Source organism: Cololabis saira, chromosome 7, assembly GCF_033807715.1.
Source record: "Cololabis saira isolate AMF1-May2022 chromosome 7, fColSai1.1, whole genome shotgun sequence".
Lineage (NCBI taxonomy): Eukaryota > Metazoa > Chordata > Actinopteri > Beloniformes > Belonidae > Cololabis > Cololabis saira.
The window spans coordinates 36,473,865-36,501,430 of NC_084593.1; the positions used below are offsets into that span (position 1 = coordinate 36,473,865).

Sequence of the window (27,566 nt, forward strand, 5' to 3'; positions counted from 1 at the left end):
TGAATTGTGTTGATTTTTATTCAAAAGTTACTGTCTCCAGACAAGTACAAATCAGAAAACAGTGACCGAAAGAGGATGGGATAATAGACAATAACTCAGTGTAGGGAAGAGCGCAGGGAAAAGACCAAAAAAAAAAAAGAAGAAAAACAAGGAGAGAAATGGCCAAAAGGAACGAAAGAAATTAAATTTTGTATATATATACACACATGATCTAATAAGAATTTATACTGATGTAGTGGTAAGTAAACAATAAACAGTACTTTTCCTTAAAAGAATTTCTTTTTTTACTTACATAAAATAATTAGGCAAAAAACACATATAGGCTGTTTATCTACTTTGTCACATTACATTTGACCCCCTTATATTTAATGTTCTAAGAAGCCAATTATCCACCTCTGACATGGAAGATTACTGTAAGAAAAGATGACCTCCACAAGCATGTTTAAGGCTTAAGCATGGAATGACTACAAAATAAAAATGAAAAAAAAAAAAAAAAAACTCAGTAGACAAAACATTTCATTAAAACCTGTGAGTGACAAATATGTCAAAATCTAAGCTTTGTCTAGCTGCCACAGCGCTGCTGAATAACGTTCATCTTCAGTACTGTCTGAATGACTACCTTAGTTTTAACATTTGAAATCTAGAAGTATTTTGTGACAGGACTTTTCATGTTGAGAAAAACCTTAAAGCTGAATTTCACAAGTCTGTTCATTAGTTTTATCCAAACTAATTTACACGTAGGAAAAAAGGTAGAAATTCAAGACATTTATCAAGATAAAAAGAAAAAAAGAAAAGAAAAACATAAAAATACAAATTTAAAAATCTTCCTTGTTGCATGATTTTACATGCTGTAATTTTTTTTATTTTTTTTTTAGTTTTACTCACACATCTCTCAAACTTTGTGACTGAAGACCAAAGAAAAAAAAAGGAAAGAAAAAACAAACAAAAGCACATATAAAATCAGCACCAATTCATATATAACTTTTATTTAAAATGCAGAGATACCCATTTTTAACATTATGCTGCAGGATTTTAGAGGAAAAAAAAAAAAGGTAGCATTTTTCTTTGAGCTGCTATCTTCCAGAGCCCACACAGTGGCATTACTGGAATAAAACTATCCTCAATTTTAGGGGGGGGACACATTTTTACTAATAGATGGTTAAGGAGTGATCCAAATCTCGAAGTTGGCTCTGGGACCTGGTGTCTAGAAGACTGGAACGTAACGTGGACTCGAGGAATTTTCACAGCATAAAAAAGGGATCTAGACTGATTCTATGTGACATCTCAATACCTTAACCACCAGTGGTTATCAGGACCTCAACTCAAGCCGAACAGGGAGAAGAAACCGAAGAGACAGAAGGAGGAAAAGCAAACACGCAAAAAAGAAGGGAACAAAGCACAAACAGAAAGACCTCCATCCACTTGGCTAACACGGTACAAGCAAGCTACTACAGTCCGTTTATAAATTACTACTTCACACCTGGTAACTTACTACAATTGTAAAAAGGGTTAGACATAAACAAAAAAAAAAAAAAAAAAGAAAAAAAAAAGTTTCTTAAGTTAAACACACCAATTCATCCCCATCTTAAAAAAAGGAAAGGAAAGGAAAAACAAAACAAAGCTATTTATTGATTTTCTTCAGACACGTCTTCTTTCTAGTATGTTTTGGAAGTGGCCTGTTACACTATTTCTGAACAGGAAGAGCTTACCCAAGATTATAAAAGTAAATTTTTGAAACAAAGTCCTCTCTGAGCAAGCAACACTGAGTGTGGGTTGTCATTGGTCCACGTGGAGTACAAGTCAGATTTTCTTTTTTTTGTTGATTTTTTTTTTAATTTTTGCTTTTTCTTACAGAAAACACTTCTGTTTTTTGCATCTAAAATTCTCTTTAAATACAAAGCGTCTCTTCTGTTATCCCAGCGTCAAAATCCTCTGGATGATAGCTTAAAACATGGACACCCCAAGGACCTAGGAGAAAACAGAATAATATTAGCATGACATTTAAAAATGCATACAACAACACTCTTTTCTCTGTGCACGGATTGTGGCGTCTGAACCAGCTCATCCATTTAGGCGGATAAAGCCGTCCTTTAAATCAACAAACAAAAGCAAAATCAATCAATCGGCACGTGTGCAGAGCACATTAATGGACATCAATGTCTGGCTGTTACATTTAGGCCATTATATAAACTGAAAGTAAGATCAATGGTATTGGAATATCACAATTAAAACCATTTGAAGCTCTGGATTTCATCTCCGATTCTTGGTGCCCACGAACTTTCATGTAAAATGACTGACAGGTATTGAGAGAGGGGGGGTGCAAAAAAAACATTTTGGGTAAAGCTTTCTCCGGTTCTGAGAGGTTCAACTTCTTGTCAGCTTACTCGTTTGATTTTATATCTTTTAATAGGTTGTTCTGCTTATTTAAATAAAAGATTACACTAAAGACTAACAGATTTCAAAAATGCTGCTCTCTGCAGATGCAAACGTGAACATCTGGGCTTGATCAATGGCGAGTATTATGACTATTACATTTACATGATTTAAGCAACGATGTGCTTAATGTGATTAAAAGCATTTATTTGCCTATTATTCCCTTTGACCAATTCTGAAACTATAAACATCACAATGGTTGGCATTTTGCCATTTCTTACTTTTGTTTAATACATGAAAACCCGCTCAAAGATGAACATAAAACAAGTATTTCAACTCCATTTCTACAGGGCATATCGACTTTCAACAAATGGGAGAATGTTTCCAAAGCTCCATGCATTTTGTATGTCAGAATGTTGCTTTGATAGTTGAAGGTAAAGACGACAACACTCTCTTCTGAAAGGAAGTGGGCTAGAAGCAAACTAAAGTTTGCACTGGAATGATCGGTCATTTCCACCCCGTCACGGCCGTCCGTCAGGGTTTCTGCTAGGATTCATCAGGCGCAGTTTAGAAAAATGCTCCTAGTTACAATTTTATGGTCCCTACTTCACTTCAATCAGCTGCCAACCAGGGTCTAAACGGACCTGACATGTACATGCTAACATTTCATCATGTTAACACCAACTACTACCAGGAAATAAATAAGAAGTGTTAGTTGGTGCTCGCAAATCTCAACAGAACTAGAATGAACTCAGCTTTTGAACCGCTGGAATTTTTTTGTGCTCAAACGTTATTTGAAGTGGTCATGAAAACATTCACACATTTCTCTTTTGTGGCTTGCGATTTTAAAAGAGCAGTTTAAGAACAAACTGGAAGGCAAATTCCCAGGGTTTCTTCTGATCTGGACAAGCTTGAACAAGAGCTTGAAGCTGAGGGTGCAGTCTGAAGTTTTGTTGACACGAGCATAAATCATTGCTCTGCAACGTACAAGTAATGTTGCACTTGGCAACCAGCCGGTCAACTTAATTTATCATAATGTTTTACACAGACTCATTCAGTACCCAAATACAACACACGATCAAGTGGCCCCTACGATGAGAGCAGTTTCCACCACTTATGAACGGCTTCTTAATTATAACACCAAATTTAGTAACGTAGTTTATGCAAATAATGGTGTTTGTAACCCTTGAAAATATAAAAAAAAGAAAGAAAAGTTCCTGGACAATGCTACTTACCGACTCATCCATGATCGAAGCAGGGTCAAAGTAGTCTGGCTTGAGCTCAGATCTCTCGCGGCGGTTCTTAGAGGGTGGCTGAAAGAAAAAATGTAATCAAAACTTTAGACAAAGTGGCAGAAATCCACGTAGTTTACTACTCTACTGTTCTGATGGTTTTCCTACGCTCTATCCTTTCATCTTTCTACTCAAACGTTCATTCATTTTAAGTGGATAATAGCATAATATGCAATTTTGCAGAAGCCTCCCAACCCTTTGGATGTTTGCCTAATTTCTATGCTGCACGCGGGATGGATCATTGTAGCGCTACAACATCAATTCCTCTGGTTGTGGCAGTGACGGAAGATGACAGCTGTTTACGTGGACACGCCACGGTCTCCCAGGACGTGCATAGACCACGTAACTGTTCAGAGTTTGGGACAGTCACAGGACGGAGCGCATTTGCTCGGTGGTGCGCTGAGGCCGAGGTGGATGGTTGGACATTTGGAAGCAGCCAGTAAGCCAAGGGGCCGTCCTGCTGCGTGGGCGTAAATTCTAAATACTTGAGTTTAAATTAATTGAATTTAAAAGAAAATAGAGAAGTTTTACAATTGTCTGATCGAGACATCTGGATTTATTGAGTTCAAATGTGAAGCACCCTGAATAAACTTTTATCTGTGGCTTTGCATGAACTGTACGAGGTTCTGTGGCACACGTCACCTCGCTTTGTGCACTGAAATCTACCGTCATCACAAAACTTGCAACCGTTTTAATAGTACGGTAGATAAGCAAAGACTTCCTGCTAATGAATTATTTCCGTCCTGCGTGGTTTTTTGTTGCAAAAAACTCAGCAAAGAATATTGAAATGTCAGTGTTGATGAATTATCTCCACAACGCAGACGTCCAAAAAGTTCACATTTTTGGGCAACTTGAAGTGAAAGTAAGCCAGTACAGTGTAATTTGATCTCAACATTGTCAACAATAAAAAATGTTATTGCCTCATGAAATATGTATAGTAAGGACTAGTTTCTAATGCATTGTCGTTTTATTTGTTTTTACTTTGCCCGGAGGGCTACAGGTAAGTGGAAACCACACAATATTAAAGATGATTTGTTAAACCAAAGGCGAGGTTTTCAGATCACAGTGTCAGGAGAAGCCGCATCGTAACGTTTGCAGACAACAACGTGCTCATGCACCGCAGCAGGAGGCTGAGTTAGTTTACTATACAGTTTTATTGTGAAAGCCATCATTTCTTAAGTTCTTATCCCAGACAAAGGCTGTGTTGCTGTCACGTCTGCAATTAAATATCTTAAGGCAACGTCAGCGCTGAAGGCATTGTTGCTCTGATTTACCTCAGAACAAATGCAGACATGCTTGATGATCATCTGGACGTTAAATTGGCAGTTTAGCCCATAACAGTCATTCAGACGTTTTGCTGGATTGAGCAAATGTAGCTTCTTGTGCCTGATTGTTAGGGTGGTTAAAAAAACGTCAGTCACACCTTGAAGTGGACATTGATTTTCTGTCTCGTGGGTTTGGGCTTGTTCAGCTACACTGGTAGCTCCCACTGTAGCTGGACACGCATGGGGGAGGAGTAGCGGAGAAGAGAGGTGAAAATGGGGGAGCAAGTAAAACCTGTCGGCCCAGTGAATGGGAATTTACATTTGTAAAACACCCCCGACGGCACCATTGATAAAGGTAAAGTTATATGTGTTCTTTGTGGAGAGGACTCCGAAGACACCGACGCAGCTCAAGTTTAGCCACATAAACACAAAGCACCCGGTCGCGAGTGCAGCCACAGCTAACGTTAGCAGCAACGATGTTAGCTATTTATCAAGGTAACGCTATTGCCCAAACTAGACTCGAGGAGAGCAGCCCGCACATGCGCACGTCTGCGACCGAGAGGCTGGTGAATGTTCTTGCCAAGTGGATGTAAATGACTAGGACTGCAAATGTTCAAGTCTGTTAAAAAAATAAATGACTATGAAGCCACTTTTTGTTGTTATATATCAATCTTTTGATTTGCTGAATTTGAATGAATGAATGAATGAATTTATTTCGAACATATATAAAAAATACACAGTAACATCTTCATATGAACATAAATTTGAAAAAGGAGTAGGAAGAAGTATACACTTTTTCCTAGTTCCTACCCCTTTAATTTAAAAGGAAAACACCTCAAGTTGAGTCCCTTTCTCAGCAGTTTTTAAATGGGATTAAAAAAGCAATTAATTAGATTCATTAATTACAGATCTGAATTAATCTCTTTTTTTAAATCGCTTGACAGCACTAATTATAAGTACTGCAGACACATCGTTTTTATTTTTCTTAATTCAATAAAAAATGTTTTTCCTATAGAGGTGAAGTCCATGAACGTCTGTCCCTGAGCAGCTGATACTCAGCCATCGGTTCATCTTCATTTGAGGGGCAGGTCTTACTGATAAGCAAACCCTGCCCATTCAGTTTTATTAATGATATCATTGTTTGAGACGTTTCTGCAGCGTGTTATGACATCAGTCACTTCTGATAAACTCCACTGCTCCAGCAGGGATGAGGGCACTTGTCAGTGTGCAATAAGGAAGATCGATTTCATTTGAACTGAGCAGAAAAACCACGACGCGTCTCAAGCGTATCTCACCAGATCAATGTCCATGGTGTCAAAGTCCATGCCTTCATTCAGGTCGTCCATGCGGCCCTCGGATGACATCATCACATCCTCCACAATCGGCTCCTCGTCCTCCTCCATGAGCCCAGTGCCGCGACGACTGCTGAGGAGAATGTTGCACAACTATTTAACTGTGATCGGGTTTTCCTCCTGAATGTGTCTGTGCAGGCTTGTGTCTTACATAGCATGCTGCAGATTGGTCCTGAGCTTGGCATAGTTCATGGCTCTTTCTTGTTGTTGGCGTGCCTCCTCCTGCTGTCTCTGTGCCAGCATCCACGTCACCTGCGAACTATATATAACACAAGATCACATTAATTAACCATGTTTTTCTTTCGTGACTGATGTTTTAACTGGACACATTAACTCCAGACACCATTAAAGATGACAGATCAAACTACATTTCCCACTGGCCTGATTCCTATCAAAAGTAAGGGTGAATAAATAAGCTAGTCAGTCACTGTCCCAGTGCGGTCCACACTTGGCAGGCTGCTAAGTACAAACATTTTACAATCATTTGCCCTCAAAATTAGAAGTAAATGGAACTCCGCCCTCATGTGTTTTGGCTTATTTTAGTTAGATCCTATTCTCTGGGCTGAAGTGTATCAGGAAATGCTTTTGGTACGAGGTTGCTTCAGTATTGATTTGGAAGTCGTGTATCAAAATAAAACTCAGCAAAGAGTGATGAATAGTAACATTAGAGAACTATGAGGTGCTTTTACACAAGAGATTGTGATTGAGGCTGCTAGACTACACTATAAGTTGTTTAAAAGCATTCAAATGAGCTAACGTTAACTGGAACAGCCTAATAAAATATCTAGATAGATTTTTCAAACCTGTGAAATCTTAAGACTCCAGATACAGTCTACAGGGTGCTTGCTCTTTTTCCAAATTAAAATTCCAGACTTTCCCCAGACTTTTTTAAAACTGATATTTCTTTCCCAAGACCTTAACTTTACGTACTTGTATACTTGTGTGCCCACTGCCTACTTCATTGGTTGAGATTGTACCAATTGTGTTTATTAGAAATGTTTGTTAGAATTTTTTATAGGCTAGTATTCAATGAACGAATGCATTATTCACAGTAAATTATGTTTTGACTGATGAAAACTATTTTTATAGTTTATATATAAACTATAAGTTGTATAGCCTACCTTTCTATTTCTCATTTCACAATGCCTCTGAGCATACTGTAAAATTCTACCATACATTTTTTCCCCATACTTTATTAAGACTTTCACACAAAATTCAAGACTTTTCTAGGTCTGGAAAACAGTGTTTCAAAATTCCATATTTATTAAGACTTTCAAGACTTGCGCAAGCACCCTGAGTCTAGAGTCAATCCAAAACACAATACCATGTTTGAACCTTTTATGTTCATGGGCAAGGTACTGTGCAATTTCTAAAGATTTAGTGTTTCATGCTTGAGCAAGGATGCCCGAGTGATTTGTGAAGTGACTGCTCAGTCCAGGAAGATGGAGGTATCCGTACTTGTAATCCATGGGTGTCTGGTGGTGCTGGGGCGTAGGTTGATGATGCTGTGGGTGTTGGTGCGGCGGCTGCTGCTGCTGCTGCTGCTGCTGCGGCTGCTCATGGGGGAGCGAGTAAACCCCCATGAAGGCGTCGTCACGACTTCTCTTAGGGTCTCGCATGGCAGTGGAAGTCAGGTGAGGGGAAGGCATCATGACTGGGGTTTGAATACTTTGCTGCCACACTTCGCCACTGCTGCTCTCCTCTGTAAGTGAAGGATAAAGTAATTATCAAAAGGAAAAACAAATAAATAAGAGAATCCACATTCTCAGGCGTTTGTACATTTCATCTCACTTGGATATTTTCTCCATGAGGTAGTCTTTGGTTTGAAGAATGTATAATTTTAATAAATAATAAAATAAAAATACTACATCTATTTTGTTGTTCTACAACTTACTCTTCACTGATTTGGGGGAAAAAAAAATTCTATAAAACAATTCCTAAATAAATAGGTAGTTGATGACAGCCCACACAGTAAGCATGGCAGAAATAATCAATTAGCATAAATGAAAAAAGGGTCAGATAATGTTAAAATATTTTTTACAGAACTTGTATAAAAAAAAAAGCAGGAAAGAAATCAATAAAATTCTAACATTTGAGTTTCAAGTGACATTTACCAACTTGAAGATATCTGCAGAAAACCGATTGAAGCGATCAGTTTTATTTTTGAATGCAATCAACTTTTAAATTTTTCGGCCCACGAGATACCTGGGGGAACCAACTTCCGGGTTAATTTGGGGTCCAATTATAGTATTGGAAAACATCCTGGAAATATTTACAAAGTATTCCCAATATGTTTGGATTTGAACTAATATATGCTCGTGGTAATGTGCAGATTTGAAGCTTCTCAGATCAGTGAACAAAATGTTATCAAAAACCTTTAATGGATATGATCAACATGAGTTCAGTACCTTCTGGCAGCTTCCTCTTTGCTGCTGGAGTACCAGCTGTCGCTGCAGGAGGCTTGGTCTTCTTGGAGCGAATGGAGGAGCCTCTGCTGGAGTAGCCACTCATCACAGACATGGTGTCATCATCTCCACCCGCCTGCAGGGAATTCCTGTAGGAGATCAGTGGAAGCCAGCAGTCCTCTCGTTGCAGTGCCATCTGGAACGTCATGAAGCGCTCCAGGTACATGTGGCTAGTGATAAGAGGGGGGTCATATAAACATGATTAATACATTTTAGCATACAAAAGGATGCAGTTCACACAAAACCAGGTGCAACTTCCAACTGGGACATTAAAAAAAAGAAAGAAAAAACCCCTCATGCATCGAGAAAAAAGCCAACACCAGTTGCACCACTTTTCACAAACACCTGTTGCTTTGAGCCATGGGAAGCCCCTACCCAAAAGCATAAGAAAAATAATAAAACACTTACACAGTCCTTTTGTCTTGTCTCATAAGTTTAGAGGAGAATTCACTGAGAATATCCAAGAAAGCCAGGTTGAGAGGAGGGCCTCCCTCTCCCTGGGGACTAGGATCCTTGAATGCAAACTCGATGCCATCCCTTGAGAAATGCACAAAAGAAAAACAAACATACTCTGAGCAAATATCAACAGTTTAAAGAAATGTACATTTAAGAAGGGATTTAAACTGTTTAGTTAAAACGTAGCCACTACAATTTTTAAGACAGTGGTTGTCACATTGAGAGTTGTATGACTTTTGTTTAAGAGTGAGATAACAGATGTGCTTTTACTTTTCAGTTTTTGAATGAAGGTGATGACAGCCCTGATCTTGGACTTGTCAATATCTTTAGTTATGTGATTTTAAACTAACAAAAAAAAAAAAAACACATCCCTTTTAAGATTATAACGTTTCACATATCAGGAATCTTAAAAGGCAAGGCTAGTTTATTTGTACAGCACATTTCATGTAAAAGACAAGTCAAAGTGCGCTACATAAAAAGATTTTTTTTAAATGCATTAAGAAATAAAAGTTTAAAAACATAAATTAGACAAACAGACATAAGTTAAAAAGACATAAACAAAGGAGGTTCAGGAAATAAAGGTTGCAGTGCATTATGGGAGATTACTGAAATGCAGCAGTAAATAAAAAGGTTTTCAACCTTGACTTAAAGCAAATGAGTTTCAGCAGCCCTGATGCATTCTGGGAGTTTCTTCCACAGGTAAGAAGCATAAAAGCTGTTTGGTTCTAGCTCTGGGTACAGAAAGTAGGCGTGACCCTGACGACCTGAGGGTTCTGGTTGGTGCATAACGGACCAGGAGATCAGAGATGTACTTTGGCCCGAGACCATTCAGAGATTTATGAACCAACCGCAGGAATTCAGGGAGACTCGTGAGAACAGCTTTACAGTAGTCCGGTCTACTGAATATAAAAGCGTGGACAAGTCCTTGCAAAAGAAAAAATGAAGTTCTGAGCTGGTGTTAAAATTGGATAAATACAACCTCAGATAAATGAGTTATTAAACTGTCATAATTTAACAAAAGCCAAGCCAAAGAACAGTGTGGAAAAACGATACAAACTGTTTCATTAGGAATTAAGCGAGCAAGTAGTTGCCAGGTACTGCAAATCAAATGCTGTTGATTTATTGATCACCTGGAAGTGAGAGCCTCTACAACTACAAGTCTTGGCAACTCACTGGTCTAGAGCAGCATGTGACTACAAAGTAGGAAAAGACGTCAACTATAGTTTTAGAGAAGCAGTTATGGTGTGTTAAAATATATGAATGGGTGGCTTTAAACACTACCTTTTCCAAAACTATTAAAAAAAAAAATGGCAAAAGATCACTTATAAAAAAAAGGCATAGACTGCTATAATACAGTCTCTTTAATCATTCGTGAATTATTGGGAATGTTTGCAAGAAGCAGAACTGCCTGTTATTTTAACAAGGAAAAAAATAAAAGAAATGTAGCTACTTATGAATAAAAGGAACACCTTGTGCAACTCTCATTACTGCATAACCGACGCACATTTACAATGAAGCGGCGCAGTGTTTGTTCTCATAGCACTGCTGTCTTCCCTCAACTGTACTGTCAGTTGATGGGAACTTGCTGGATTGAGACATTTTATTAATTAAAAATCCAGAGGAAAAATAAAATGCCCGAAGGAAACTAAGTTGAAGGGGAAATTTGTCAAACTCTACACCCAACCCCCCACAACACACAGAGCCAAAAATACAAGACCGGTAATGGTAAGGACAGAATGGAGGCTTACTTGTGCAGCATAGCGATGGCATCTCGTGTTTTCACTTGGTCGAGACCGAAGGTGAGAGAAAAACGACGGGCCAACTCTTTGATTCCACAGAAGGCAGAGGAGGAGCGATCAAACCCATGACCCAGCTCAGACAGCATTTCATTAAACAGCTACGGATAAAAGAAACATTGGGATTCAGATAAATATTTTTTTATTAAACCACAGGAGAAATGAATGCATATACTCAGTTGGCGCGAGTTGGCCCACTGACCTGCTGCAGACTGAGAATGAGCGTCTTGGCACATTGAATCTTGTCTATTTGCCGAGTCTTACTCATGGTCTCCTTGATGATGTCACCATAATCATTGTAATACTATAGACAGGAGAGAAGGGAAAATATAAGTTGGAGAGGCAGTTTTTCTTTTTAATGCATGGCTGTACACACATTTTAATATTTTAAGTTTGGACAAAACATTGCTGTAAAATGTGTGTTAGAGAAAAATCATGTTTCTTTTTCTGCAAATTAATCTTAAACGGCACTGTTCAATAGTAAAATGTGAAAATTACCCTCATGTATTGTTTGAAGATATCGGCACCAGTCTTCATTTCCACCACGCAGTAGATGATGAGTTTACAGTAGGCAGCCAGGAGGTTTCTCCTCTTGTGCAGAGCTTCGATCTTTACTGCCTCATCATCTTGCTGCCCATCTGAAATTGGGAAGGAAGAAAAAAAAAAAAAAAAGTATTTGAAAAGCTGCCCATTTATTAGTTAACCTTGGCAAGCAGAACTGATATTTGCATTAGTACCTGTGCTATTTGAGTCATCATCCTGGTCAATGAAGACATGATTCAGGATGAAGGAGAGCAGTTCAGACTGTAAAGAGTCCTCAGGGGAATAGACCAAGGGCTCCAGGTGTTCCCTCCCTCCAGACACCATCTGGTGGCTGAAGATGAGCAGGAGATCACACAGGATGGTGAATGCCTGAGGGAGAAAGGGGAAAATAGAAAGAACAAAATGTTCAAATTGTTTCCCCAAACATGACACAAAGAGCTCTTTACTAATTAGATTTTACACCATGTTTCGGTACAGATTTTAAGTCATTTGTACATGCAACAATACTTCCTTCCCAGCTTTTACAACAAAAACATCCACCGCAGCTGGACTAAATAGCTATCAAGGCGAGTGTTCAGAAATACAAGAGTTCCCTTTATACAGTTAAAGATATTTCACACTATACTTAACATCCTTTTCTTTTTTTCCCCTTTAACCTGGACTACTGCTGTAAATGGATATTTGGTGTCCCCCATTGAGTTTTACCTGTTCTTTGACAGCTGTGTTGACGTCCGTGAGGTAGCGCTGACACATCATACAGAATGCCCTCATCTGCTTCCTCAGGGTCACCATATCATCCTGATGCACACGGTAAAAAAAAAAAGTTTTAATAACTATTTCCAATATTGTCTCATCTATCAAATTCAGTTTGAGCAGCTGACGGACTTCACCTTTCTGGAACTGCCCTCAGATAACTTGGCCAGCTGCCACAGAATCACATAGTGGGTACACTGCAGTGAATGAATGACTATCTGCAAGGAACAAGGGAGGGAAAAAAAACATGGTTTAACGTTTATCAGAATTCACACATATTTCTGGGTTTGAATCCAAAATGATGCGTCATTAACCTGCTCAGGCATGTCTCCATTCTCTATGCCCGTGTTGAGCAGCTTGAAGTTGCTGGTGAAGAGGTCCCATCCTGATAGGTCATGTGCACTGCAACAGAGTGGATGACATAGTCAGGTTTGGGCCGTTGTGCACAAGTCACAGGTAAATGACTCTAAATGTAAAGGTTCAAGAACGTTCTGCCTTATGTGTAAGAGAACAAGTTTATACTTGTGAAATGCTGTAATCCTCTTTAGAGTTGACAAAACTTGATAAGCGTCATCTTCATCAGCATCTTCACCCTGAAGAGAAAATACAGTAACAAGGATTTTATCAATATGATTCCTGGAGTTTGTAGATGATGATCAAGTTTGTTAAAGTTACATCATTGTTTTCAACAACAGTTAGCTGTTCTCACAGCAGGTAACACATGCATGATTCCCAGTTAAGTGTGCACGCTGTGACTCCTACCTCTTGAAGAAAATCCTCCAGTAGTCTGCTGAACTTGTCCACGAGCTCATCCAGGAGCTGGGAGCGGGCTATGTCTACCCTGTTAAAGATTGTGAACTCCTCATTACAGAGGGCATGGTAAGTTTTAGAGCAGGACTCCAAAACTTCAGTGTCTGTGTGCTTCTCGACAATTTCTTTGATCTGGCGCAGCAGTGATTCGAGGTGCTAGGGCAGAAAAAGAAAAAAGGTCAACACGCGTTGACAAAAGGATGAGTAAGAAAGTATTACATTTAATAACTATCAATAAGAAAATTGGCTTGATCTGATGTTGTCTTACCTTCTCCAGTCGCCCTGTGGTATAAATCTCCAGGTCAAAGTACTGAGGCAACTGTAACAAGTTTGTCACCTTCTCTGAATCAACAGCATACTGTGGGAAAACATTTGACAACATGTTTTATGACGCCATAAGATCACAAGAAACATTTTTAGTAAACCCAATAGGTAGTTGCTACGTACCTTGGCCAGTAGAGGGGGCAAAGCCACAGCAAAAAGCTCAGTCATTCTGGTTCTGTCATCCAGCATGGTCTTTTTCTCTTTCGCTGTCATTACCTAGTCATCATGCATTGCAAGCAAGTTAGAGGACCATCTTAAAAACTGTTCAGCATTCATCCATGCAAAAAGTCTACTCTTTAATAAAATGTAAGGGTCAAGATAGACCAAGTGCAGTTTAAAACCTTTTTATCTAAAATTAATTGTCTTGTACATGAAATGTGCTGTACAGATAAACTTTCCTTGCCAACAGAATTTAGTTTCCATTCAGGGCAAAACGATCTATGCTTTGGGTTTTTAGTGAAGAAATTAATTTTAAAAAAACCATCTCGGTTGATACAAAGCCTCGTCAATAAAAGCATTAAACATTGCAGCTCACAAACCAACATGTGCTTAAAATTTTAAAGTTGAAAGAGGATCAACTATTAGTCCATTACAATACTTGGCTAAACAGTCTCTGAAAGCCACATAGCATGAAGTGCAACTGTATCTCCTGTGTCCGTCGTTGGGTTCAGCTGGAACCCAAGACATGATTCAGGGTTGGATTTGATCCCAGTCAACACAGCAATTCCAGTATAGTCAGGTGGTTGGAGGAAGAAAACAAAGAAAACCACCTTTAGTTGGCTATTCAATATGCACCAACCGCTCTTACCCTTTTGCCTGTTCCTCGTCCCACGGGCGGATGGCATTCGGCAGCCTGGCGTACAGTGCACAACATGATTTCAATCAAAGCCGTCTCTTGTCTGTCTGTAAGAGCTTCACACACAAAAAGAAAGATCAGCATCAATCACTCTTTCCCTATGCACGGCATATAAGTGAGGAGGGGCTGCAAAACAAAAAAAGCAGTGCCATACCTTCCTCTCCTGGCAGCGGGTCATCTAGCAGTAAGCTGATCATACACTCCCAGTCTTTCAGTAGCTCTGGACCACATTCCCAGAGGGAATCCACGAGGTATGCTGCGTGCTCATGGAGCTAACAGATAAGGTTGGCACACAAATCAAAGAGAAATCATTGATTTTGCCTAAATTTATGGCGATGTGTGAATATGAAACACAATATGACCAAGTACCTCACTCTCAAGGAAGAAAAAGACAGTGGTTTTAATGAGGTTGGCATTAGGGCTTTGTCTGCCTCTTCTTTTGGGGACACCTTCCTCCTCTGGTTCCCGCTGGCTGAACAGTCTGTAAAAAGGCTCATGATTAAGCATACGTCACATATTTTACAAAAACAAAACAAAAGGGGGAGGGGGGAACCCTGCTATGTAATACTCCCAAGCAGCAAATGGCCAATTAACTAGGAAGAGGATCTATTCACTTGTAAAATCCTAATGGATACAGTCTACAGAAACTCAATGACTTTTGATTGTCTCACCAAAGTGAAATTTACTAAGTGTAATTAATATTATCCAACATACTTCTTATAGAGGAACTCTCCAGCTGCAATAGCGACAGGCCTGTGTGCCGAGTACACCAAGTGATAGACACTCTCACAGTCTTCGGGGGTCAACACCTCATCTGTACTGCTGTAGAGTCAAACAGAAAAAATAAAGTCAGGAAGGAGCTAGCAGTGATGGACTTGCAATGAAATGACAAAAATACATATTTTTATCTCAATATTAAGACATGAAAGTGGACGCTGGCACTAAGTTCTGACATGTAGTCAGATATTTCAGGGGACAACTACTTACTTTAAGACTAAAGTGAGCAGTTTGATTGCTTGTACTGCAACATCATACTCTTTGTCAAGAGTCATGGAAACTATGCGATCCTAGGAAGAAAAAAAGAGATATGGAAAAATAAGTAAGTCAACAAGTGTTCATTAAATACAATTTTTCATTTCTATGTAAACATTATCCCTCTATTGAGTGAAGAGAAGGATGAGGAGAAATCAAGTTGTTGTCATAATGCTGACGTTGTCCAGCAGGTGGTGCTGACCTTAAAGCGGCTGGTGAAGAGCTCCAGTCTGGCGTTCAGATCCCTGTTGTAGTAGAGGCCCTGCAGAGCTGTCAGACACTTCAGACGCACCTCACCTTGCTACAGGGAAAGAAAAGCACAGTAATGTGTCCATTAGGAATTGTCAGTGATCAGTATACATGTAGATTTTTAACCTGTTCAACTAAAAAGGAATAGTTTGATTATTGCAGATTTCTCAAATCAAAAATGTAAAGATGAAATCGGGGGAGGTACAGTCTTTCCCTTATCAAGTATATGCCAAGAGAAAAGATTTTAACCACTTATGTAATCTCTTTAATAAAATAGGCCTATTTAACAGGTTGCAGTGAATTCAGCATTTGTGGCATATTTTTGTACAATTGCACCATTGGATTAATTCATTTTGAACCACTTTATTTCACCGAGTTCTACTGTGGCATGTAGGAAGTAAAACATCTGAATCTTACAAGGAGAAGGACTTTTATCCAGTTAAATTTGAAAGAGATCTTAATTTAATGAAGTATCAAAAAAAATATGTAGTTAGGTTACAACTGATGTTTCAAAAGATCTGTTTAAATAAACTGTTTGTACATTGTCAGAGTATATTTTCAACCTTAACAAAAAAAATAAAAAAAAAAGGTGAGGAAAATGTCAATTCAGACCAATTAAATGTACAGAGTGGGGCTTTTAACCAAATCTTAATTAAAAGAAGAAAAAAGGACACCTGTATACTGTACCTTATCATGCATTGTCCATCCCACATACTTCAGATAGCTGTCGTTGAGGAAGGCATCGCTGTAGAGTTTCATCCACACACCGATCTCCTCTATACAGATCGCCCTTATTTCTGCTATTGAATCACTGTCGGAACAAAATGTCATTTCTTTAGCAAAATACAAAAAAAAAAAAAAAAAACAAGATGTATGTTAGGGCTGGGCGGTATATTGTATTTTTGCCTGTTGTGTAGGATTATATAATAACGTTCATAAAAAGTTTGCATTTTGATTGCATCTTTATTCTTTGTTAGTCGCCACTTGTGTATTGGTTTGAAGTCGGGTAGAGAAATACTTGGTGCAATGTCAGTAAACGCGACTGAAGCTCAACATTTATCAGCTCCAACTCGAGTAAATATAACAGGAAGTAAACAGAAGGAAACTAGGCATAGGGAGCAGGCCCCCAGTCTCGCGCTCAGCAGGCACGCCGATTTTTTTCCAGTGGCCAGCCGCGGTACTGCAACAAAAAATCCCATGGGGCCCAGAAAGCTTTTTTCCCATAGACCGCAATAGTAAAAGAGAAGCCTCTAAAACTGTTCACAGGAAACCTCCAGCTGTAATCACCGGCAATTACTAATCTTTGTATTCTATATTTTTAAGTCATGGACTTTATATCCGTCAAAAATGTTTTATAACGGCCAGAAAAGTCAAAGAAAAGTCTCTTTCTGGGCGTGACGTCACGGCTGTGCCGTGGACTCGCAAAGCGCGGTCGTGTGTGTCTCGGGAACGAGGATGGCTGAAACTAAGCCGTTCGGCGGAATAATCACTCAGAAACACATTGCATTGCCAATTTGCACCAAACAGAAATGTTTAATAGCAAGAATAATAATGGTTTGTCATTCTTGTACTTAAACATTTCCGTTGTAGCCAACGGTGTATGGTTTGTGAAAATAAGATATCAGGCAGGAATAACACAAGTCTAAGACCCTGTCCACACGTAGCCGGGTATTTTTAAAAACGAATATTTCCCCCCCTCCGTTTATAAAAACATTTGCATCCACACATAACCGAAGATCTGCGTTTTCGACCACATTCATAAGCATTCTAATGATCCTGTGTAGATCATCTGCGGCTCCGCGGAGGCGCAGGTGTGGGTGTTTCCACTGAGATCCTCCTGCACACACACACCTAACGCACTTCAAATATGTATTCTTCTGTTGCTCTTTCATTTGGAGGCAGCGCCCTGCACGGGACTAAATGAGGGTCAATATTAACAAAATGAGCTTGTGGCGTGAGATCCCCACCTCACAATAAAACTGACCTCCATCAGGTTTGAGCAAACGTGCAGGGAGAGAGATGTGTCGTAGTTGTTGCGACGGTGCCGTGGAGTTTTAGATGTCATGTGTTTAACATCATCTTAACCCTTAATCCTCAGCTTATTTTATGACAGTGCTCCCGGGGAAGCTGCACCTCCGCAGCTCCGCGGGCACTGCGAAGCCGGGCAGTGCCCGCAGGGCAGTGGGCAGTGGGCAGTCCGCGGCTCCGCGGCTCCTACGCCGTAGGGTGCGCGGAGCCGCGGAGCCTACGGCGTAGCCTCTGTGTAACGCAGTAAATTAACCACATTTAAACATAATATTTGACATATTTAAACATAATACTTGACAAAACTTGTAATACAAAAAATATTTGTCTTAATGTAAGTAATAAACTTGGGAAGTTTCATGGTGATACCTGCTATTTACATTTTTACCCTATTTTAGCCTATTAACCTGGGGTGTCTCATCTTAAATAAAAATGACTCGTTTTATCTTTAATTAAAAAAAACACACAAATGAACCATGTATAGTCTATAACCATGACTTTGAGAACAGCATCGGTTGATTTGCCCTATAAATCCCTAATTTCATTGTGTACATCTATCATTACCGGTCTGAAGGACTCATGAGCGCGCAGCGCTTGTCCAGAGCGCGCAGCGCTCGTTCACATTGCCCCGGGGCATGATGGGAGGCCCCAGAGCATCATGGGAGGTGACTCAACTGCGCATGCTCTATGGGCCCGTGTACCAGGAAGTAAACCAGGAAGTCAGAAATTTTTTCGGCGGATGCGCTGGGTGAGCAAACTCCATTGAAATGAATGGGCGGCCATTTTCGATCCGGTATCCAGTTATATAATACATCCATGATAGGGAGTCACAGTATTGCAGAAAAAGAACCTCCACTGCCCCCTAGCGGTTGGTGGTGCAATTACATAGATTGTATAAACACCGGAGGTGCATCAGGTCACGTGACCCACTGATTTCAGAAGAGCGGTTTTTGAAGCTTGTTTCCTCCGTGCGTGTTGCTCAAGAAGCAGACAGGAATACACCCACTGTGTGCCAATAAAAATGAGCTTTGTGCTCAGCTCCTTCAGCCGCACTCTGCAAATATATCTGCAGAACATGTTGATTAAAATAAAAAATGAGTCACGTTTAGCCAACGTTGGGTTAATATAAATGGGTGGTTGCGTCACCAAGCGCGGTAGCATGACGATTACTGATGAAGTGATAACAGCCATTGGCTGAGCCAACTGTCATATTGCAAATATATTTAATGCTTTAATATATATTTAATATATTTAATGCCCCCAAAGAAACAGAAATGTGCTCCCCCTCAGAGTTTTCATGGGTGTGAAATGAAACGATTAAGTCCAAAAGGATTTTTGAACCAAGCTGTGACTATGTTTGTGTTCTAAAGTTGGACGTTTTAACAAGGAGGTCAACGGGGATTAACTCGTTTTTGGAACAAGTCCCGATCGGTCAGCAGAGGAACTGCAATGACTCTTATCTCCGCATGAGCCTCAACCTGGATGTTTGATGGTTGACAATAACGAACCATAAACGCCAACGATGGCATAGACGCATTGCATAGCCTACGTGCAAAGCTGCAGAAGTATAAATCAGGCTTAAAGCTTAATAACATCTGCACAAAAGACCTCCTGTGAATATAATCATCCATGTTGTAGGAAGGGTTTTAGAGACATTCTTATTGTTTTATTTCTCTTAAATTATTATTCATATTTATTTTCTTAACATTTCAAATATTTTTTTCATTGCATTAATATTGCACAACTGTGGATTTCTGTTGTGCCTTTTCTTTCTTTTTTTTTAAACGCTTTAGTAACTTACTTGCATCACTCGTTAAGAGTTAGAGTAAAATACTGGGTTAAAAAAAGATATATCCTGACTGAGCCAAAATATACCAGGACACTAATTTCTTTCCATATATCGCCCAGCCCTAATATATTAGCAAAATTAGCAACTTGGATGTTTCCTCATTAGATATTTGTAATGTGAAGTCATACCGGTATCGGTGGACAAATACTCCTTTGAAAATTGCATTCATCATGTTTTCAATCTCATCTTGGTTTTCTTGAAGCTGCAATGAAGCAAAGAACAAAACATGGAAACAGTGGATTAAACACACATCCAAACTGACAAACCAGTAAAAAGCGACTGGGGGTACTGTTAACATAATTAAACCGGTGTCAGCCAACTATGCCACCATGCTGTGGTGTGGCTGCACACTGAAATAACAGATGGATGCCCAGTTGTACCTGCTGTATACAACCAAGTGACAACGCCATCCCAACAACAACACTATACATCACCTACAGACATGTTGCAGTGCAGTTTTGTAACTAAAAAATGGAGGGTCTGAGACTTTATAGTGGCTGTGTTTGGGGAAATATTTTAAACTTTGGCAATTCTGATCTCATGAGTCACAGCGTAGGAAATGAAATGGAACTACATCCAGTCTGGCTTTCAAGTAAAGTTTTCATATACAGTACATCAAATCACTTTTCTTTGCACTATTTACCAAATCAACAACTTCAAAACACAGACCAACCCTTTGTCCAGTTTAGCAAGTTAAATGTTGGTCTCTCAAACTGACTTATCTACCAAGGTGGGTCTCTTTCAGACCCTTCCTGGTGTTGTGCCTTCTGTTGTAAGTTGTTTTTAAAGCCTACATCAATAAAGTTAAAGAATAAGATGCATCAAGCAAAAGGACTGGACTGCATTTACACCATATAGCTCTTAGCAGAGAAATATACGAAGATATTATTGACCACACAAGGCTCTTTACTCATTTACTCCAACATTTACAAAAGACTTTAATTAAATCCACTGTAACTTTATGAACACTGATAAGCATTTTAAGTGTCTGGCCTAAAGGAAAGCCAATATTTAAGTCATTAAGCCCATAATGCATTCAAACATTTTGCGACGCTTTCGTTCATTTTCATGATGCAAGTGTTGTCTTGTTCAGTCATTGAAAAAGGCACTACAGCACAGTACCTGATTCTTTTAGGTTTTAGTCCAAATTTTAATCCCCTACACATGTAAATACATATTGTTCAAAAGCCAAGCATGTGTTTAGCCCCAATGCATATCAAAACAAACTTAAAAAGAAAACTGTGGGACATCTTACCTCCTTACGCTTTTGCAGGAGCAGCTCCAGCCTGTCATTTGCTCTTTTAGCAACGATCTTATTTCTCTCTGCCTCATACTGGCGCTGTGTGTTATCCATGTTAATACTCAAGTTTAGAGCTACATTCACCAGGGCTGTCATCAGCTTCATGGCTGTTAAATAAAACAAAAAACAACATCAAGAACAATAAACGGTTCCAGATGAACCTTTCTGGTAATGATAAAATAATGTTGTAAAACACGCTCTCTCTACAGAGGCGATGTGCAACTAGCTTAAAAGTAAACCGACAAAATCGAGAACACACACACAAATAAAATAAATCATTTTAAACCATAATCTTAAATGGTGGAAAAAAATTTGGAGCATAATTTGTCTTTGGTAGATTTTTGTCCACCTATTATATTTGACTGTATTCTTAACAGAGATCAAAATGTAATGTTTAGGGTCCACACCCCCTAGCTGTTCAACTGAGGTTTGTAAAATTTAAAAAATGCAGCAAGTTAAATGACATCAAGTAGGAGTCAAGTTCAAACTTAAAGCTGTAACCGTCTTGTAACCAATCATAGCAGAGTTTTGGAAATGTAGGAAATGCAGTCATCTATGTCCTCTACACAACCAACAAGGAAGGCCACCTAAGGCTGAGTAATAAATCTATTATACTCATCAATTTTAATTCATATTTTAAGGCCATCTTGAAAAATGAAATTAGATTTTTGCTTAAATCATATTATATTTAATAACATTATTATGGTATGGCACTGTCACCACTTCCATGAATGTGTGTAGTTCTTTAATGCCTTGGTCCCAGTTCTCCTTAGATCCAGAAAATCCCAAATATATTTGCATGTGCCGTTGCAAGTAAATACATTTCACATAAAACAGGCGGATTCTTCAGTCGGTTGGGAATGTTTCTCGTTTGCAACAACATTGTGCAAATCCCCGTCTACTGTAACGTTTGTCTACAGGTGTCCGTGGTCTGTGGTAACTAAAGATAGTCGCCCTGCTAAGTTATCTCTCAGCATCTTAAATGGAGCCCTACCTGAATGGGTGAAGTGTCTGTCGTGCTTACTGCTGTCAACTTAAAAACTTTATCTACAGTATGTGACAACTAAAGGTAGCAGCACTGCTAATTTATCCTAGCACCTTAAATGAGTGGGAGAAGTGTGTGGCACGCATGGCGAGCTCAACAAGACAGCAACACCCTTAAAAGATAAACAAACACTGGCAGCCTGCCATTTAAATACATTATTTTAAAGTATTAACAATAATAATACTTCAACTTTAGACCGTATCACTCAGCCCTAGAATGACTTAAACGATGATGCTTTCGTGCAAAAAGCCAAACAAAAATCGGACACACAAGTAGACCACTTTTCCCAAAGTTGTCATCTGCCCCCTTTTGTCGCTGATGAAAGGACATTGTTATTAATCAAAGGAACTTTTTGGCTCATCTCTGCATAGTAAAGGTGAATTTTTGCACCCTGGTGTTGTTGATGCTTGCTGTAGTTACAGCCTACTACAACTCAGCAGGTATTGTCATTGTGGTCTGCATTTTTTCCAAACGTGAACATGCCACAGCCAAGCTCATCAGATGCCCCTCACACAATGTGGTTTCCCATGAACAGACACAATGGATAAAATCAGTGTATAGCTGCCTTTAGAGACAAAGCAAAACGCAGACAACTTTCATTTGGCAGAATAAGTGAAAGCACCTATGAAACAAAGGTGCAACCAATATCCACACTATAATAATGCCCATCCCGGAGTTTAGACCATGTTACACTACAAAACAACACCAAAATGTACTTGAGAAGACCAAATGATCTTACCTGCCAGTGTTGATGTGTGTCTGAAGGCTCGGACCTGGGAATCTGATAGTCCAGTAAGAAGGGAGATGACTGTGTCCATCATGTATTCATCATAGATGATACTGTACTGACACTGGCGCACTAGCACCGAAATGAATTCACAAAAGCTTGATTTAAATTTCTTCCACTGGGGCCCAGCTATGGTTAGAGGGTAGTCGCCGCTGTCCTAAAAAAGGAAACCAAGTGCAGGGTCATTAATATATACCACAATATGCTACAAAGTATTGCCAGCAAATTTCAAAGGCTGAATTGTTCTTGGAAAGTATTATACATCAGATTTAGACTCTTTAGATGTATGCTGAATATGGTAATGATTAAAGAAATAAATTACCTCATCAAATTCCTCTGTCATTCGCCTAATGATCTCAGAGTTCTGCATGTTGCGAAACATTTCTCCACTGACCACACCTAAAAGAGGAATTAAACAAGAAAAAAAAATAGTCACCAAGTAGCAAGAACAAGAATTCAATCAAATAAAACATTTTAGTAGCCAGGTGGGACATATAAAAATTGTTGTCAAACTAATTAGGATAAACAAAAACACAGTTCCAGCAGACGACTTAGAAAAAGACACCAACTTACCTTTGCATCCTGAGCACTGGATGAAGAAATTGATAAGATCTAGCAGCGCAGCGTCTCTGTCGTGTTTGTAAGACTCAATCCAGTCATCAACCACAGACTACAGAAGAATAGCACAGGTTCATTTAAGAGGAATCATTCACAGCTTATTCACTCAGTTATTCATTTTACCGTGTTGACCAGAATATAAAATAAACCACACATTTTCTCCCTAGAAATATTTTTCTACTAATGAATTATTAAATAATATTTTATCAGCATCAAATCTCATCTTAGAAATAACTTTTTTTCAAATCCAGGCATTATTGTTTTATTCCGAAGTTAATGACGTAATGATGAAAAGTCAGCAACTTCTCTCCAAAGTCTGGAGTTGGGAGTAACAGTCCAGAAACAAGGTCTTTTACAGTGTAAAGGTGTAAAGTTTACACCACATCTGTCTCCCCAAGCTGAGGTAGGGCTCTAAATTTGGTGGCCGGTGTGTTCACCTTTCTGTCCATTTCCAAGGCTCAAGACTGAGTAATGACCAGCACTTCATTTCTGTTTTCAGTCACATATTGACGCACCCTCTGCTCAGTCTGAAAGAAGTGGACTTTCTTTTACTGCTCACAACTTTAGAGCAGACGCATTACACCGGGTGACATTTTTGCAGCTTGACAGTTGTTTGACCACGCTGCAGCACTTGCGGATTACTACTTCTCATTCGTTTCTTCACAAATGCTATTTTGAGCTGTTCCTTTCATGACCTCACAGACTTTATGTCCCCCTAAAAACGTCCTCGAACTGTTATGTTTAAAGCCTTGATTGTCTCACAAGTTGCTGTGGTTGTAACTGTTTTGGTGTTCAAGTATCATATATATATATATATATATATATATATATATATATATATATATATATATAAATTGTCTTATAATTGGGTTGATGTGGTATTAAAGAGCATTTTAAACGTGTTTGACTTTTAGACTTTGCCATTCATACCTGCATTGCACTCCTGCCCATCTTCACAACCTCAAACAGCATCATGTTTTCCATGCCATTTTCTTGGTGGTGGCCATTTATCCGGCCTGCCGCCTTCCCTCCTTTGCCTTTCTCCCCTGCTGCTTTTTTCCCCTTCTTTCCCCCCTGGGAAAAATATATGAAAAATTTAAATAAATACATTCATCAAAATTAAAAAAATAGTCACAAAAAACACCTCAAAATAAGTGGAAACTGAACTGAAGCACATACAGCAAGATAACTTATGTGTTTCAAAACTATTTGATACAAGAATAAGTAGGTATTGTTTAATCATGACTTTCAATGAAGGTGAAAGGACCATTTGTGATTGTCATACCTTTCCCTTAGTTGGATTTGCATTCCTTCCATCAGGATCCTCAGAGAAATCTGTGTCTGAGGAGAATCTTGTATCTGTATCGCTGTTAGACATAAACATAATAAAATTAACATTCACATCAACCTTGCCATTTGCGAGAGAGAGGGAGACAAGGAAAACAGGGACTTACTGAGTGAAAGCGAACTCTGATGGTATTTCTGGTGCTGCTATCATTTCTGTAACATCTTCTGGATAACTTCAACTTACAACTGACTTGAGATCCTCAGACGGGGTGATAACATGTGACCTAGAATATGGAAAAAGAATAATTGTGAGAGCTGCCCATACATACCTCAATAGAGAAGCACCAAATAAAATAAAACAGTAATGTATTTTAAATAACAATCACAGCCTCTGTAGTGAAAAAATCTTTCTTTGATGCTTGTTCAGGAAAAAAAAAAGAAAAAAGTTTCACATGGTAACAGAGGGCGGACACAAATGCTACTGTCACACTAGCTGTCTTCCCATTGGCTTCCTCTGTCTCTGCTTTCCTTGGTTTACAGACAACGTCATGAAAGTAAGATTGAAGTATCATCCTCAATGGCCAAATATGGTACTGCTTAATCCGCCCCACATACATCTACACCAATGGAAGGGGAGTATCAATATCAACAATTTACTGCAAGCCACATGAAAAGTATTATACATTTTGCTTCTTGTAAATCAATGTTACATCAAAGCGGAATGCAGAAGTAACTTTTATAATCAGGATTAGTCATCTACCACATTTTAAGAAGAAAAAGAAAATACAAAGAAAAATGATCAAATGCCTCTTCAGCAGCAGGAAAAGCACTAAACAACTGTTAGATCTTGAGACGGAAAACAAACTCCACCCATGAAATACCGCTTTAGGGTCTGTGGTGCCTCTGGGTTCTGGTACCAGCAGGACTAGCATGGCCAGCTCTGACATGTGAATAGCACACATGAAACTAGGACTATCTGCTGCAAACTTAAGTCAAAAACACCAAATCACAAAGTCCATGCACACGATGTTCCACATCTGCTGAAACAGCACATCTAACCACATGTACCCTTTATAAATAAAAAAATGAATCTAAAATGTCCTTTAGTTAGCATTTAGTACATCAATCCAATAAAATAGAGCATAGCTCTTGGGACTGTTGTGTTTTTACAGCGAGGTATTTCCTGGGCTGGTTTTTTTTACACATCAAGACGGCAGGATTCTGAGTGTAGACTGAAAAAGTGGCGCCAAATCGGACAGTGTGTCTCCTAAAAGTAGCTAATGCGAAGAAATACACCATCGCCTCGGCCGTAATGGACACCGAGGAGCCGATCCGTTGCGGACCCCGCTGCCTAAACGGCGGCACAAAGTGCCGGCGAAACTCCCCGCAGCCACGCCGGCGCGGCCGCGCCGAGCCGCGGCTCCTGTCAAAATTGACACCGAGGATGTCGGTGTTTCTCTCTCTCCTCGACGTCAGCACACGGAAATATGACGGGAGCACGCAAACAAAACCCCGCCAGTAGACAAAATAATAATAATAACAATCTGTACGACCCATTGTGGTTGGATTTCGAGGGAAATAAAGGACAACCTGCTTGCTGTGGCCGCCTCGTATCCAGACCATAACAACACAAGCAGCTACGAGCTAAGGACGAGCAACAACAGTGGGACTCGGGCTGATTTATGGTTCTGCGTTACAGCGACGCAGAGGCTACGGCGGAGCGCCTTTAACTGAATAGAATATATAAAAAGAACAAATGAACATGATGATGATAATAATAATAATAACCATTATAGCAATAATTTTTTTAAGCGTTCTGCTTCCTCCTGTTCCCTCTCGAACACATTGTTTTGCTGTGTGTTTTACTTCTGAATGAGACTGTTAAAATTGTTTAGCTTTTTTTAATATTTTGATGCTTTTAATTTGATTGGGGTTTGTTGTGTTCGAGACAAAGCCAATCAAATAAAATAAAAAAATAATAATGATAATAATAATAATGATAGCTCTTAAAACAGAAAGTGAAAATATGCTAAGAAAACTGACAAAACCAATTTAAGTTGTCATTTTATCTCATGCATGTGTGCATTCTTCTTTGTTTGCTTATTGTGTTTCTATATATGTGTCCATTACCTTTGCTTTGAATAATATTTTGTATGCTTTTATTGAATTTGCTAGTTTAAGGTCGTTATCTAATGAGTTCCACAGTTTTACTCCTAAAACAGATACATCTTTCTCTGGGTAGAGAAGGCTCTGCGTAGGCTCTGCGTTAAAACGACGCCGAGCCTACGGCGTAGTCTACGCCGTCGATTTAACGCAGAACCATAAATCAGGCTTCAACCTTTATGTCGGTGTAATCGTCGTGCGCGCTGGCTGCCGATTTCCAAATCAAACAACCATAATCAAGACATGTTTCCGACTGAAAGAGGAGAATAACTCCTAAACCGAGCCGTGCTAGCAGCTACTGCTAATGTTACCTCAGAAAAAAAAAAAAAAAAAAAAAAAACACACACACACACATCCCGTCCTCGCGTCCTCCATCTTGCCTCGGGAGTTCCAGCGCGGATTGCATAAGCGACAAATACTTTGTTTACAAATACATAAAGTGCAAGTTACGCTTGGTAAAAAATGCCCCGAAAACGCCGCGAAAATGGGCGCAAAAAGCCGCGCGGTTCCGTCCCAGGTGTGTCAGCGTTCCCCGGCTCCCAGGTGAGACCGAGCCCGGAGACGCCGCTGCCGCCGCGGTGAGCGCTGAGCGGTGAGCGGGCTGAGCTCCGGCAGCAGCGCCGCGGCTGCGCGGCTAGCCCGGCTAGCGAACACACCAACTAACTTCCACATAGCTCCGCCATTTTACAGCTAACTTACCTTGTTGCCCGAAATGTAAGTCCCGGGTTGCGATTGGTAAAACTTTTACCGCTGCTTTTGGGAAGGTGCGCCTCGATCCCGCTGCAATTGTGTGAGAAAGAGTTTAAAAGTCGCGGTCAGAAGCGGTTTCGGACGTTCTCTCACCCTCGCTCGCACCGTAGTTGGGTTTGTTGTTTCGACGACCTGGGAGGAGGAGATCCTGGAGCACAGCTACCACCTAGCGGTGG

The 27,566-nt window shown here is 39.6% G+C and overlaps 1 protein-coding gene across 5 annotated transcripts; it reads right to left on the reverse strand.

Annotated features, from left to right (window-relative positions):
• On the reverse strand, positions 1-27,559 carry stag2b (STAG2 cohesin complex component b). 5 transcript variants are annotated; one of them, XM_061725783.1, is made up of 35 exons: positions 27,496-27,559; positions 27,340-27,420; positions 24,645-24,761; positions 24,476-24,557; positions 24,121-24,264; positions 23,146-23,242; positions 22,895-22,971; positions 22,525-22,729; positions 20,696-20,847; positions 19,569-19,642; positions 16,254-16,377; positions 15,520-15,618; positions 15,273-15,352; positions 15,000-15,107; positions 14,655-14,766; positions 14,440-14,557; positions 14,238-14,341; positions 13,553-13,645; positions 13,374-13,463; positions 13,058-13,261; positions 12,818-12,888; positions 12,610-12,697; positions 12,433-12,513; positions 12,248-12,340; positions 11,737-11,911; positions 11,498-11,637; positions 11,202-11,303; positions 10,952-11,100; positions 9,156-9,284; positions 8,691-8,917; positions 7,741-7,984; positions 6,434-6,541; positions 6,226-6,355; positions 3,609-3,686; positions 1-1,968 (listed from the first exon to the last, which is right to left on the reverse strand). In XM_061725783.1, exons 3-35 carry the CDS (start codon positions 24,686-24,688, stop codon positions 1,945-1,947), a joined length of 3,846 nt encoding a protein of 1,281 aa, XP_061581767.1. In that variant the 5' UTR covers positions 24,689-24,761; positions 27,340-27,420; positions 27,496-27,559; the 3' UTR covers positions 1-1,944. The 5 variants fall into 5 exon arrangements, with proteins under 5 accessions (XP_061581767.1, XP_061581768.1, XP_061581770.1 ...); XM_061725784.1 differs by lacking the exon at positions 27,340-27,420 and having other exon boundaries at positions 27,484-27,549; XM_061725786.1 differs by having other exon boundaries at positions 6,226-6,352; positions 27,340-27,530.
• Between the last annotated feature and the right edge of the window lie 7 nt (positions 27,560-27,566).